This window comes from Lineus longissimus, chromosome 1, assembly GCF_910592395.1.
Source record: "Lineus longissimus chromosome 1, tnLinLong1.2, whole genome shotgun sequence".
In the NCBI taxonomy this organism is placed as follows: domain Eukaryota; kingdom Metazoa; phylum Nemertea; class Pilidiophora; order Heteronemertea; family Lineidae; genus Lineus; species Lineus longissimus.
In genome coordinates, this window is record NC_088308.1 from 10,867,259 (window position 1) to 10,881,058 (window position 13,800).

A 13,800-nucleotide genomic window follows, 5' to 3' on the forward strand; every position below is an offset into this window, starting at 1 on the left:
ATAACGTTTAAACTTCTGTAACCTTCGTAAAAAATATCATAGCATTTCATGTGTAATATGATGCAGCTAATTGTTCAAGCTTGTGTTGAGAATTTCATTCCATGCACGACTTATGATGTCCAAAACAGACTGTAAGGTTATTTGACCACAGGCACCATAAGCCAGGGTATTTTATAGTTTCCATCCAGTGTCGTCTCGCATTTGTCTTAAATGAACGCATAATAGTAAGGTCCAGTAATAGCGAAGTGCAACGAGCTGGGATGTTTAACGCGCCTGCCTCCACAATGGGTGTGCAAAAGTCATCAGCCATATGGGGCCGGAATTGATCCCGCAGCAAAAGCCTTTCGGCTGGTTGGATATCACCGAGGAAACAGTGCAAGCCACGTTTCCGGTCGTTCATGTTGTACAAAGAATTAACTTGGTTTTGAGCTACAGTGTCCCTCGCATTTTGCTGAAACAAACGCACACGCTCAGTTGCAATAGCTGGTTACGAAGCAGTGTCCTTCGTCTTTTTGCGGATTGAAACATGCTTTCTTTGCATAAAATTGTGCACCCAACCTAACAGATGCTCTGAAGTGAGATTTTCCAAAGTGGTGCGACGTCTTGTGCACGCAATGTCCTGATCAGATCCCGATCAGTTTGTTTTGGAACGCCGGCCGAGTAGGCACGCAGGTTCGGTGCTCCATTTTGGAGGGCCTGTCCACTGTTGTACACCAAGACTGCTAGGCATTGTTCGAGCGGGTTCCGGTGTTGTGATCTGAGACAGGGGTGACTATGATGGTTATCTCCGTAGGTTCTGCTGGAGATCTGCATGAGACAGATGCGTGTGACGGTAATCTCAGTAGAACCTACTGGAGATAGGCCGTGTCCTAGCTATGTGTTCTGGGGCAGTCTCTGCTATGTGATCCGAGACGGATGTGTGTGACGGTAATCCCAGTAGAACCTATTGGAGATAGGCCGCGTCCCGGCTATGTATTCTTGGACAATCTCTGTGTTGGGATCTGAGACAGACGTACGGCGGTGATAGTTTTCGCAGCATCTCTGAGAGATAGACCGGTCGTGTCCCCACCATGTGGGCCAGAACAGATCCACTTAACGCAATGTGTCTGGGGAAAGAGGTACATGTAGTAAGTCACGGACAATTACATATGTATCCCCGGTGGCCACTAAAAATACGCGGCAGTTGACAGCGAACCGCGCAAAAAGACGGGTCCTGTACATATGACAAAGTTAGAGAAGGTCGGCTCAGTAATTAAATTACCGATTACGGGCGCTTGCAAGTTTTGTCAGGCGATTTCTAGGTAGATAGGAACAATGAAATAAAATTTCTTGGTTGGCCCGTCTCACACCCAAAAATGGAGTCTAAAGGATAAATAACCGACCTTTTCTATACTGCCAGCGAAGCCAGGCCATGATTGTGTGAAGGCAGTCATGTACAGGCAACAGAATGATGTAACTCAGGAACCAAGATGTTGGTGTATTCAGCCGGTATACTAGGCCTAGGCCGATAAAGTAGATGTTCGGATCCAATTAATAAGCTGTATAAAACTTGGTGGAAGACGCTTGCCGGCCTCACTCGTCTGGTTGTTTTTTCGCAGAGGCACAGCGACATCTAGCTCAATGGCATGCAATTCGGCCACGTTTGTGTGGTTGAAGGAGGGCCACTCACTTTACAAAGGAAGGGACGTGCTCCGTGTAGTGATGCGTTTAATGGACATAGAGGAAGATATTGAAGACGAGGAACTGGCGAGCATATCACGCAAATATCCACTGACGTCTTATTCAGTGGACGATTTGGTCACCGAGATGAAAAAACTGACAGGATACGAGATAGGGGTAATAATACAGCCTGTGCCGAATTGTCCTCCTCCAAATATTATATAGCCATATTAAATTAGCTAGGCCACTCTTACCGGAGATCTATCCCCCCCACCGCACCCCCCCCCCCCCCCCCCGAGGCCCAGCGACCACGACCACGGTCTTGACCACACATACTAGTAAACCGATTGCTGCAAATATAACGGTTTAAATTGATCAGACTATAATTTCCTTTTGCAGCTGGTGCTGAACATGGCGCAGTACGATGACACCTTAAGGAACAGAAGCTCAAATCTATCCGGAGGCCCCATAGGTCAACCTTTGCAGCCCGCAGCCCCAGCCATCCAAGCAACACAGAAGGACCAGGGCACTAAGAGGGTAGTTAACTAATTCCACTTAGTTCGATTCAGGCAATCAGGAAGATTAGTCCATGCTGGGTCCTCGAGGTTTAGCTTGTTACGAGCAATACCGATAGGCATATGTTTGCCGGGTAGCCCGGATTTTAGAGACACGCAGACAATAGACTGAACAGGATGAATCTATGACGGGAACTCAATTTTTGGCATTATGTTGCAGAAAGCTACCGAGGCAGCAGCCGGCGCACCCGACACCGACAAACAGGAAGTAATCGAGCCTGAGACGGATGACTCTGCCAGGCTAGAACCCATCGAGTCTCAACTCAAACTGAACAACAAGAAGGAGGCACGGTCATCACTGCCTTACAACAGGTGAGAACGCTAGCCCTGAGGTCTTCCACCACTAACTGGGTCCTACTTGCCTAAGTGCAGCCAACATACTGCGAGGAATTCGACTACGGGGATCCATGTGATGCGGCCTTGAAGCTTTGTGACAGTTTGTTCGTTCATTAGGTGACAGTGACGGTGCCAACAACTTATCATTACAGCAGATTATACTGTCCAGTAATCTTATAAGCTTACATATAGTTTGAAGTCAAAATGTAAATAGATTAAGTGTAGCACTCCTTAAAAGTAAAGTTTTGCCCAAATTACACCTGCATAGTCCTATATAACTGAACACAGAGATTTTGATGTTTTTAGTTTCTGTCTCAACTACTGTAGTAATGATGAAATTTTGATATCAATTATAAATTACCTATATGAAAGATTTTGAAATTTAGTTGAGTTTATTAGCTCAGGATGGCTTTAAGATTTTACTGTTTGAACATTCATTGGCAATGAATGTGGTCTGAAGTATGACCACAGCCAGCGATTGATAATGTCACCAAAAGGCAGGTGGAGTGGCAGTGGCAGGAGCTCATCTGTCACTTGACGTTGGATGCCTGTGAAAAAGTATTTTTCTCCATGCAAAAAAAAGGTAGATTTTTGACGTGTTTGAACCCAACATGACCCTGATGAAGAAGGGCATACCCAATTGTCCTTGTTAAATGGTGGGGTGATGTTTGGTACATTGCAATCATCTCAATAAGTGGGCCATATTGAGGAAAACGTCCGAAAGAGGAAAAAGGGAGATCACTTGAAGTGATGGACTAGTGTAAGATGACCCCCCCCCCGAGGGGTTTGCATCCTGAGTAACTGCCTTGACTGACATGCGAAGAAAGACAACTGGTGTGGTGGTTATGTCAATAATCTCCAACAAAACGGCTGATCATGAAGAGTGACAACTCTACCAGTAGTGAGCGCAGCACCACTGACATAATCTATACTATAATGCGCGTTGTGGCCGCTAAAAAGGAGGCGATTTTTGTTTCAAAATCTATACTAAAATGCGCGTTGTGGCCGCTAAATAGGAGGCGATTTTTGTTTCAAAATTGGGCCTCGGAAATGCGTCGAATTCTTGCAACTTTTGGCTTCGTAGGTGTGGATCATAAGTAAGAGTGTCACTGAGGGTGTCATACGTCGAATATCTTCGTGGTTTTAGAATAAATAACAACTTTTCAGAGAGCACGTCGACTGGAGAGCTCCGCTCATTCTCAAAAGCATACACAAAGTTCACGCATATTCTCCCTGCCACATCAGTATTAGCTTCCAGCACGTATGTAGTGCTATACAACCTGGTCCATGGTGCAGGGTATTAGCAGGGAGATTAATGATTAGCCTATTCTATTTTAGTTCTATTCGAGAAACACTGACCGGAGTGATAAGGCAAATTCTGCAGAGTGGCCTACCGGAACATGCAGTCAGGGTATCAATAAACAGTTACGCCAGGATGGACAAAATATGCACAGTGGCCAGCGCTTGCTCTTTGTTTTATTCTTTACTGACTGATGTTGTCAGTTTGAATTGCGTTCTGCATCTCTCCATGCGCCTGGCTTTGGTCCGACAGTGGCATTGGGTATGGGAGTGGATAGGTGATATGCCTAATATGTGAGGGCCTTATTTGGAACAGGACCTGCTGTCACTGGTCTCAATGCATTGTGCAAAATAGCGTACTCCAATCAATCTATTGGGGGTTGCATGTAGATAGCAGCAATAAGTCCCTAAATGCAGTTAATTTCGTGTTTAACCTTTAATAAAACTTCAGTAACGTTAGAAATTTAATGTAGCTCAATCATCGTGCCCATTTAACTAATGTATATTACATTTCAAATTTGCCCGCTCCATGGGTATATGCTAGTAATTAATAATGATAATAATACAGATTTGTACGGGGTGTCTCATAGAAAAGGTAATTCCAGCAAAATTGGTTAATATTTTTAAACCATACTTTCTACAACTTCTCTCAGTGCAGCACAGTAAAGTAGAAGCTATGAGCTTTGTGTTGATGCCGTTGCGCATGCGACGTCCAGCCTGTTATGCTTGACTGAGCACCATGGTCTTGAAAAAAAAGACATGCAGAAATCATCTTGTGGAAAGTCAAGCTTGACATTAAGCCAGATTACGTGACTGAGAATGAAAGCATGCTTAACGATCAACAATACATCACTTTTCTTTCATATCAATTTTATTCCACATGAATTCAACATTTTTACAATTTAAGCCCCGACACCCTCCATGTGACCCCCTCCTCGTTGCATGCATTTGAAAACGTCGACACATTTCCTGAACAGCCTGTGTCACCATCTCTGGATTTTCCTACAACTCATCAACCTCCCGAACTATGCGAACTCTTACTTCTGCTAGACCTTGAATTGTAGTCTCATAAACCTTGTTCTTCAGATAGGGTCTGTGGACCTTGGTGGCCACTCTACTAGGTGGTTCAGCGCGATTTCTCGTTCTCCGAACGAAGCAGTGGCCGTCAGGGTTTCCTGAACTGCTCGAAGGCGATGTGCTGGAGCACCATCCTGTGCCCACCATAACCGCCTGAAAATACCCTTCCCAGTTATGACATAACAGTCTTAAACTAATGAACCAAAGTTCATTTCTGCCTGTCACTTTAAAAACCATGGTGCTCAGTCATGTGGGACTGCATGGAAGTCACAATGGTATCAACACAAAGCTCATGTAGCTTCTAATTTACTGTGCTGCAACGTCAAAAGCTGTGTAATGAATGGTTTGAAAATATCAACCAATTTTGCCCGGATTACTTTTTTATGAGACACCCTGTATAGAGCGCAGACATGATGCCAATATGAAAAAAGTAATTCTTTGACTTTAAATTACCCGTGCCCAGCCGTAATCGCGCAAGAACCCTCGCAGAGTAACACAAAAATGTGCCACCCCACTTTCCATGTGCTGTCGCTGTTGCAAGCTTGTTTCTGCCTATTTCGTTTGCGACGATTTGAAGAGTTCCTTGGAAACGTACACAGCAATCTTCGTATATGATCTCACGAAGTATTTTAAATGGAACTATCGGAGGCTGGATGAAACGGCCAGCTCTGCACGTTTTGCCAGACTTAAGTTAGAAAAACTTAGCTAAGTTTGTCTCAAGATGCTTTGAGATTTGCGCTTAAGCTTTTGACTTGGCTTAGTCAGAATAATTATTATGACTTATGACAAAAAACTAAGGAATCTTTGAGAAACCGGGCCCTGAATTCAGAAGAGTAGGCAGGCCGACGCTGGTGACGCGTTATACGTACATGTACATGTACGTGTGTCTTAAGAGCTCACCGTGAAGGATATGTTCTGAACCCTTGCTACGAAATCGACATAGACTCAAAGAGCAGATGATGACCTCGCCAATAGCCGACGACTACGTTTCGCTAATCTACATGGACAGTCCTACCAGAAAGTAAATGTCCACCGTTTTTTTAAAGTATCACAGAGATGAAATAAGATATTTGAATGTATGGAATATTTAGTTGGTCATATATCTGTTGTTTTTGGATGTACCTAATGCCATCCCTTCATTATGTAACAAACATTTCAAGAAAGATCCAAAATTATTTTTTTTCCTTTCATATGCTTTTTCAAGAATTCACATGAGCCCATGAACTGTGCTTTATGACCGTACTTTTTTGGCACTTGCAATTCCATAGAAAGTGTTCGATAGTCATGACAAACATGACAAATACACATTTTTGCTTAGGACTTTTATGTAACTTCTTTTTTTTTTCTTTCATAACCTTTGATGAAGACCCCCAATCCTTCATGTATGAGCTGAGTTGGCCATGAAGACCCTGACAGACTGCATTGCTGACTATGAGGGGTGTTCTCAAAGGTCACTAGCTGTCTAGAAAAAAAGAAACACCTGTAGCGAGCTAAAAACTAATCTTAAAAATAAAAGAATTTAGCAGGAATTTTCAGGTAATGAGAGCAAAAAACCTTTGTTTCATCATAATTCACCCATAAATTGTGAAAAAGAACGAAAATGAAATAAAATAAAAAGTCACTTTTTGGACATTTTTAAAATTGCCTGTTACATAATGAGGAGACAGGATTAGCTGGGTCCAAATACAACAAATACGTGACCAACTAGACGCAAGGGCCCAACGCGCCGCGTAGCGGCAAAAAAGCGAAGCTGGCGAAACATTTATAACGGGTCACCGTCACTTATTATTGGACTTATAGCGCATTTACGGGGTTGCAACTATTTTGCTTTATAGTGTCACCAGGAAAGAAAAGCATGCGACCTAACGCCGATCTATTTGTATAAAGTGATAATTGGAAGGTATATAGTAGGAAATATCAATAAAATAATCATTCCATGTCGTCTTTTGAGGGCATTTTTGATTGTAAAAAATATATGTGTACGTCACCGTAGTCTCTGCAATGATAATTTTATCAGAGCAGTCTCGCGCAAGTAGAAGTTCTTTACCTATTAGTTCTTCACTTATTAGTCTCAACGTCTGGCGCAAAGCCAGACGTTTTCCATTACGATTTCACTACGATGTTTGACAAGAAGGAGCAGTGCGCGAGATATGCTAATGAGCAGACTTCCCTCGCTTGAGTTTCTGAAGAATGTTCCATATCGCGCTAAGCTCATCACTACTGATTATGACAGGCGTGCAACGGTAGGTATCTGCTCCCCAACTTCCACCCTAATACGGTACAATAAGTTACCATTTGATGGGAATGGGACAATGCCCTCACTGTGTATGGAGTCATAGGGATAAGAAGACATTATTCATTAGTGTTGGTACAAGTGATTTTGCCCAAAAAGCATGCGCATTCAAAAAACAAAATATGCAAGGTTACGGTATCACGTACATGACCATGACGACGTGCAGAAAGTGCACTGGCCAGTGCATACCCTATATGGCTATGTACTTGTAAACATGGTAAACATGGTAAACATGAACAACATCATTATTCATCGGCAGTTCATTTTACTCCGAGCTTTTCCTGAAACATATAGCCATGATGATTAGGCCTACCATGTACCATGACCAATAACAGCACTAGATCATGTAGATGTCAACAAGTTCACATGAACCGTATAATCCCACATGGCGCATGTGGGGCATGCGTCTAAACCAAAGCCCCAAAATCACTTGTTTTGGTCTATTTCACTTGTGTTTCCCCCGTCTCCCAGTCCATAATACATTTACAGTTTACAATCCCCGATCATGGCCCAACAAAAGGTCATCGGTTGACTAAAGGAACACAACTGTTCAATGGATTTATAGTTGAATGCGATCAAACTACGTCTTTTCAATCGTGGATTGTAAATTTAACCCCATGGGCCTAGGGGAGGCCCTATAACAATACTTTCGACACAGTTATTATCTCCGCTGCCTCCACCATGTTACACATAGTGCTCACTGCTGATTCTAAAATGCGACACCTAGTCAAAACAGGACATATGTTCTTCTAGGAATAGATCTCTTTCCAATATTTCGTCATTCCACTATCGTCATCACCTCATCATACTTTCATTGACATTACAGGCACACATCCACAGAGCACTCTTCAAATCATCTACACAGTGGTTATCCAACTAGGATTATAAAGGTAATTTCTTAGCCCCACACAGTGTTCAGTCTTGATAAAGGGGCACTATTGCTAGCAGCTAGGTAGGCAAGATAAAGGTAGACGAAGTAGCCGATAGGGGTCTCTCACCCCTCAAAGTCCGTCACAACTATTCAAGCTTGTACAAGGAATACATGCAGCGCTGACTCTAACAAGACCCAATGGGAATGTCGCACAGTCATCTGTCAAAAACAAGACCTATGTTGCAGTATGATCTCTTGCCAATATTTAATAATTGCACTATCGTCATCACCTCATCATACTTCATTGACATTACAGGTACACATTGACATAGACCACTGTTGCAGTCAACGACACAGTCGCTATCCAAGTAGCATTATAGAGGTAATTATCATTATCATACCTCATTAGCATGTGAACCAATCACGTCGCGTCCTTTGCGATCACGGCAAAGCCTCATGGAATAATGTCTTTCACCGTTGAATAATTTTTCATATTCCATGCCTACAACTTCAATTTCTTCATATTCCATGGCTAGAAGTTCAATACTAATATAATATCCAAGATAAAGTTACAAGAAGTAGTCAATAGGGGTCTCTCACCTCTCACTGTATGTCCACACTATTCACGCTTGTACGAGGAATACATTCAATGCTGAATCTGACAACACCCAGGGCCCTTACTCTGTATATTAGTCACTGGAAGATGGCCCATTTCACTCCTTGCTTCTACTTCACCTATAGTCTCATTGCAAACGCCTCAGTTCTATGATATCACATTCACTTTCAGCTGTCATGCAACGCAACAACTGTGCTATCTGCCATCGCACATCAACGAAGAAGTGCAGCCGCCCACATTCCACCTCACGTCTGTCCGACCAGCTGCAATCCTCGAGGACGCCCCACTGTACCACGATTTCACTACGATGTTTGACAAGAAGGAGCAGTGCGCGAGATAGGCAAATGAGCAGACTTCCCTCGCTTGAGTTTCGGAAGAATGTTCCATATCGCGCTAAGCTGACCACTGCTGACCATGACAGGCGTGCATTGGACTGGTACAGGTTGGAACTGAACATTGAATATGCTGGTGGTGACGCTTTCTGATGAGAAGTTGGTCGTGACTGATGCAGTATCCTTGGACTTGTCCACAGCATCGTTCAATCATTGCTCTCTGAGCTGCCTTGATTCTGTACTTACCCAAATACTAAGACCAAATGCCTGTTGACTGTGCTTTAAGAGAGACTGGCGCCATGCCTAGAAATATGACTGACCCCTATTGGCAAATTTGTATGACTTTATCTTGCCTACCTAGCTGCTGCCTATAGTCTCCCTTTAACTGCGGAGCACTTCAAAGTCGATAAAATGCCATGTTCCACCTTTTAATGTGTTCAGACCGCCATTTTCAAAATAATCAAGTCAGGACACTGCCTTCTAGTCTCATAATAAATTTTGCTTTCCTCAATAATAACATTTCTTCTTCTTCAATGCTTTCATCATTCCAAACTTCTCCTCCTCTGACTTTTACAGGGGTACAGTCATGGCAATCAAAACCCAAATACTGAGACCAAATGCCTGTTGACTGTGCTTTAAGAGAGACTGGCGCCATGCCTAGTCTCTCTTAAAGCACAGTCAACAGACACCAACCCCCTCAGACTCAGAAACCACAAACGCCCAACCCTTCCTGCTACCTTAATACTTCTGGATAAACCATTCTCTGCTAAAAACCGCATTCAATTATATAAGTGTATGTTTGTGATATAACAAAAACCTGTGGACATTTACTAGCTGGTAGGACTATACCATGCATCTCGACGCAAGGACCCAACGCGCCGCGTAGCGGCAAAATTTCTAAGCTGGCGAAACATTTATAACGGGCCACCGTGATCTCATTATGGACTTATAGCGCGATTATGGGGTTGTAACTATTTTGCTGTATATTGTCACGAGGAAATAAAAGCACACGACCTAACGCCAACCTATTCTTGAAAGTGATAATTAGAAGATATAGTTCAGGAAATGTTAATGAATAATCATTCCTTATCGTCTTTTGAGAGAATTTTTAATTGTAAAAAGTATATGCCTACGTCACAGAGTCTCAGCAATGGTCATTTTTATCAGAGTAGTCTCGCGCAGCCAGACCTTCTTCATGTATTAGTCTGGCGCAAGCCAGGCGTTCTTTGTACTAGAAGTTTTCCACCACAAGTATCTGGGCCGAAGAAACGCTGCGCAAGATTACCTCGAGCTGGAGCTAAGAATAGATTATGCTAATGAGCATACTTCCTCATTGAGTTTTCCCAGAATTGTGCATGCCGCGCGAAGCTACTTAGCCTAATACCATTAGGCCCCGCGTGGTGGCGCTGAGGCGGCCGCTGTAATCAAGAGAGTGGTTGAGTCGCTCTAGAAGCCACTTGGTGATAACAAATGACGGATCTAGCCAAAATTGCTTACATTTTCGCATTGCAACAATGAAAGACCTAATACTGAAACCACATGTATGTTGACTGTGCGTTAAGAGAGAGTGGCATCATGCCTAGTCTCTCTTAAAGCACAGTCAACATACACCACTATACCCCTTCACACTCGGAAACCACAAACGCCCGCCCCTTCCTGCTACCTTAAAGCTGAACTGCATGCACAAAACCAGAGTACCCCATGCGGCAATAGTAAGAATTCAAACGACCAAAAGACCCTTCTCAATACGGCCTGAAACATGATAGACCTCCAATGCTTCGATGCGCTTGATTTCAAAAACCAGCAAGCCCTGTGACGATGCGGACCTTCGCAGAGAATTCTGGAAGGAAAAAAATGAAAAGCTCCTCTCATCGGTACTCGAACTCGAGACCTCTGGTTTTATTTGCCAACACTCTTATCCTCAAGGCCACTGGGCTGATTAAAATGCCTGTCGTTTTATACGCCTTTATAGAATGTGCAAACATTTGTGTGTAATCTTTGTTCAACATCTTCGAGCGCCTTCCATTGGGCAACAGCAAAAAGAAAGTCTTTTTTTCTTTGGTGTGCGTGATTATGTATGCGGAGTCTACGTTTTCTCTTAGCAATGTTCACCTTTGTCTTGGTATCTTCTTCTATTACATGTACTTGAAAAAATTTCTGGTTCATCTCTCAAAAATAAAGCATAATCGCCATTCATATAAGATATATTTGCTGGCAGCAGTTCTCAAGAAAGCCCCCCTAGCTTAGACGGTTAGAGCGTTCGTATTCTGAGCCCGGGTTCCCGGGTTCGAATCCCTGGAGAACATTTTGATTTTTTTCTCTTCCATAATTCCCCGAGACTGTCCGCATCGTCCTGTGGCTTGCTGGTTTGTGAAATCAAGCGCAACGAAGCATTGGAGGTCTATCATGTTTCAGGCCGTATTCAGAAGGGTCTTTCAGTCGTTTGAATGTCTTACTATTGCCGCATGGGGTGCTCAGGTTTTGTGCATGCAGTTCAGCTTTAATACTTCTTGATTGAACAATGTTGAAAGGGATCGGCGGGCGATGCGTATAACAGTGAGTTTTGACAAATCCCCAATACGCCAACGCGAACGCCTGTCCCATTGTTCGACATCATGCATGATCAAGAGCTCGAAGAATGGGGGACAGGCGTTCGTGTTGACGTTTCAAAAACTTACTATTATCCGAGGTCTCACCTTCTATATTCAGAAACGGTCTTCGTCGATACGCAAATTTAGCTTAACTAATCTCGACACATACTCATGAAATCCTTTCTAAGCAGCAGTGATCATCCCCATGATTCGTATGCAAGTCATAGGCTTGCTCTAAGGAGGATTTCACGATAAGTTCATAATGCAAATTCACTTCCGCAGGGTTTGATATTCAATTGACATGATCCTCATATGGACAAAATTTCAATTTTTGGGGGTTTGCTAACGATCAACGCACGCCACAATCAAGCAGCAGGCATTGGATGGAACATTCAGTCAGGAATACATTTGTGTTCTTGACAATGCATGTGGGTGAAAAGCCGTAATTAATTAGGCCTACCTTAATGATGATGAGTTCATAGACTGGATTTTTGGGGGGCAATCTGATCAAACACAAATTGCACTTCAAATTATTATTACTGGGACTATCCATAAAATTGACTAACAGTTTATATCCTAACCTCTTAAATGATGACATTTAAGAACTATTTGTCACTGGGAGTTGCGCAATGCATTCTTGCAGAGTACAATGTAAACCTGCACCCCTCCCCTCCACCCAACCCCAACCAGCACCGCCACCACCAATGAAAGTCACCACTAATATAGAATTAAATTGTAATCGATCACTGACTCTGATTGAGAAGACAGGAAATATGACAATATGAAATATGGGGGGGGGGGGGGTACATGTGCAAGATGAACATTAATATTTAAAGTGGACAAAAGCATTAATTTCTACTTACATATACACCTTTTACTTTGGACATCGTGTCACTTGTTTAGTTATCACTCGAGATTAAAAAAGAAATTTGACGTACACTTTCCAAAAACTACATTTTGAACATCGTTTATCATGTTTACATATGCTCAGTTCTCAAGTTGGTTTAAATCTGACAGAAAAGCGTCCGTAGCAACGCACTTTATACGGGCCGGTCACACACCAATGAATCTAACTTCGTAACCGAAAAGGACTAGCCCTAGTTATATACGTATATACTTCCAAATATTTTTTTCAACGCATTATCCGATGACCCGAATGTGTCTGAATAGGTTGTCAACAACTCACAAGTCATGTTGAACACTTGCATTTTTGCAGATAATGCAATGCAAAATATGACAAGTATGTTTTGCCACATGTATGCAGAAGAATACAACTTCACTGTTCTACATGAAGCAGGTAGAAGACTTCTACTTACCTCATGTAGATTAGATAAGATGTATTCTTCTGCATGAATATTGCACAATCATGAATCAAGGTAACTATGAGGTGGATTTGGTATTGCAAACAACAAGAATAATGAATTACAGCTCGAACCAGCTCAGTTGCTTTCGAGTTCAAACGAATCGATCAGTGCGCGGCATACGATCAGTGGACGATCTCCAACTTACAAAGGTGATCACGGTTGGTAAAGGTATTGATTTACCTTTGAAACACAATAGAAACAAGACCCTCCCACTACAGTGTTGGAAAAATAATAAATGCCGGTCTTACGCCCCTAAAGATGAACTAATCTTTTGTATATTTCTTTTTTGTCATCATTTTCTCTCCTGGCAGCACGTACCTTTCTCAGGCAAAGCGATACCTTAAGCCATCGTGGTGATTACGCCGAAACTTAGTCGTAGAAACATTCGCAAACGTGCAAAGTCGAGTTTTGGATATTGCATTTTGAGTTTGAGTGAACCTACTGGGTTTTCGTACCGATCCACGGATCGGATCCGACTATTCGCGCTCGAACTCGGCCATTGGATGACACCGCCGACGCCTCATTTGCGACATCTCTTCTTTGCTCTACAGAGTGTATCGAAAGAAATTATACACTTTATCTTTATAATTTTTTGAGTAGCATTTGCACTTCTATGATACCCTCTTCCTTCACCTGCAATATCACTGGCCCATGACTGTTACTTAACGCGTAATGGCTATTATTGTAGAAATACCAGAATTGACTTGCCCCAGAATAGAGATCTTCATTGTGGTAGTTTTTCTTTCAATGTAAGACAGTTTACATTTATATACGCATTTATTAGGTT

The 13,800-nt window shown here is 42.7% G+C and overlaps 1 protein-coding gene across 1 annotated transcript in view; it reads right to left on the reverse strand.

Annotated features, from left to right (window-relative positions):
• The window catches only part of LOC135488144 (transient receptor potential cation channel subfamily M member-like 2), a 213,998-nt gene extending 201,345 nt beyond the window's left edge, over positions 1–12,653 (reverse strand). The window contains exon 1 of the mRNA XM_064772619.1: positions 12,513–12,653. Coding sequence (XP_064628689.1) covers positions 12,513–12,536 — 24 coding nt within the window. The 5' untranslated portion in view covers positions 12,537–12,653. The remainder of the gene's footprint in view (positions 1–12,512) is intronic.
• Between the last annotated feature and the right edge of the window lie 1,147 nt (positions 12,654–13,800).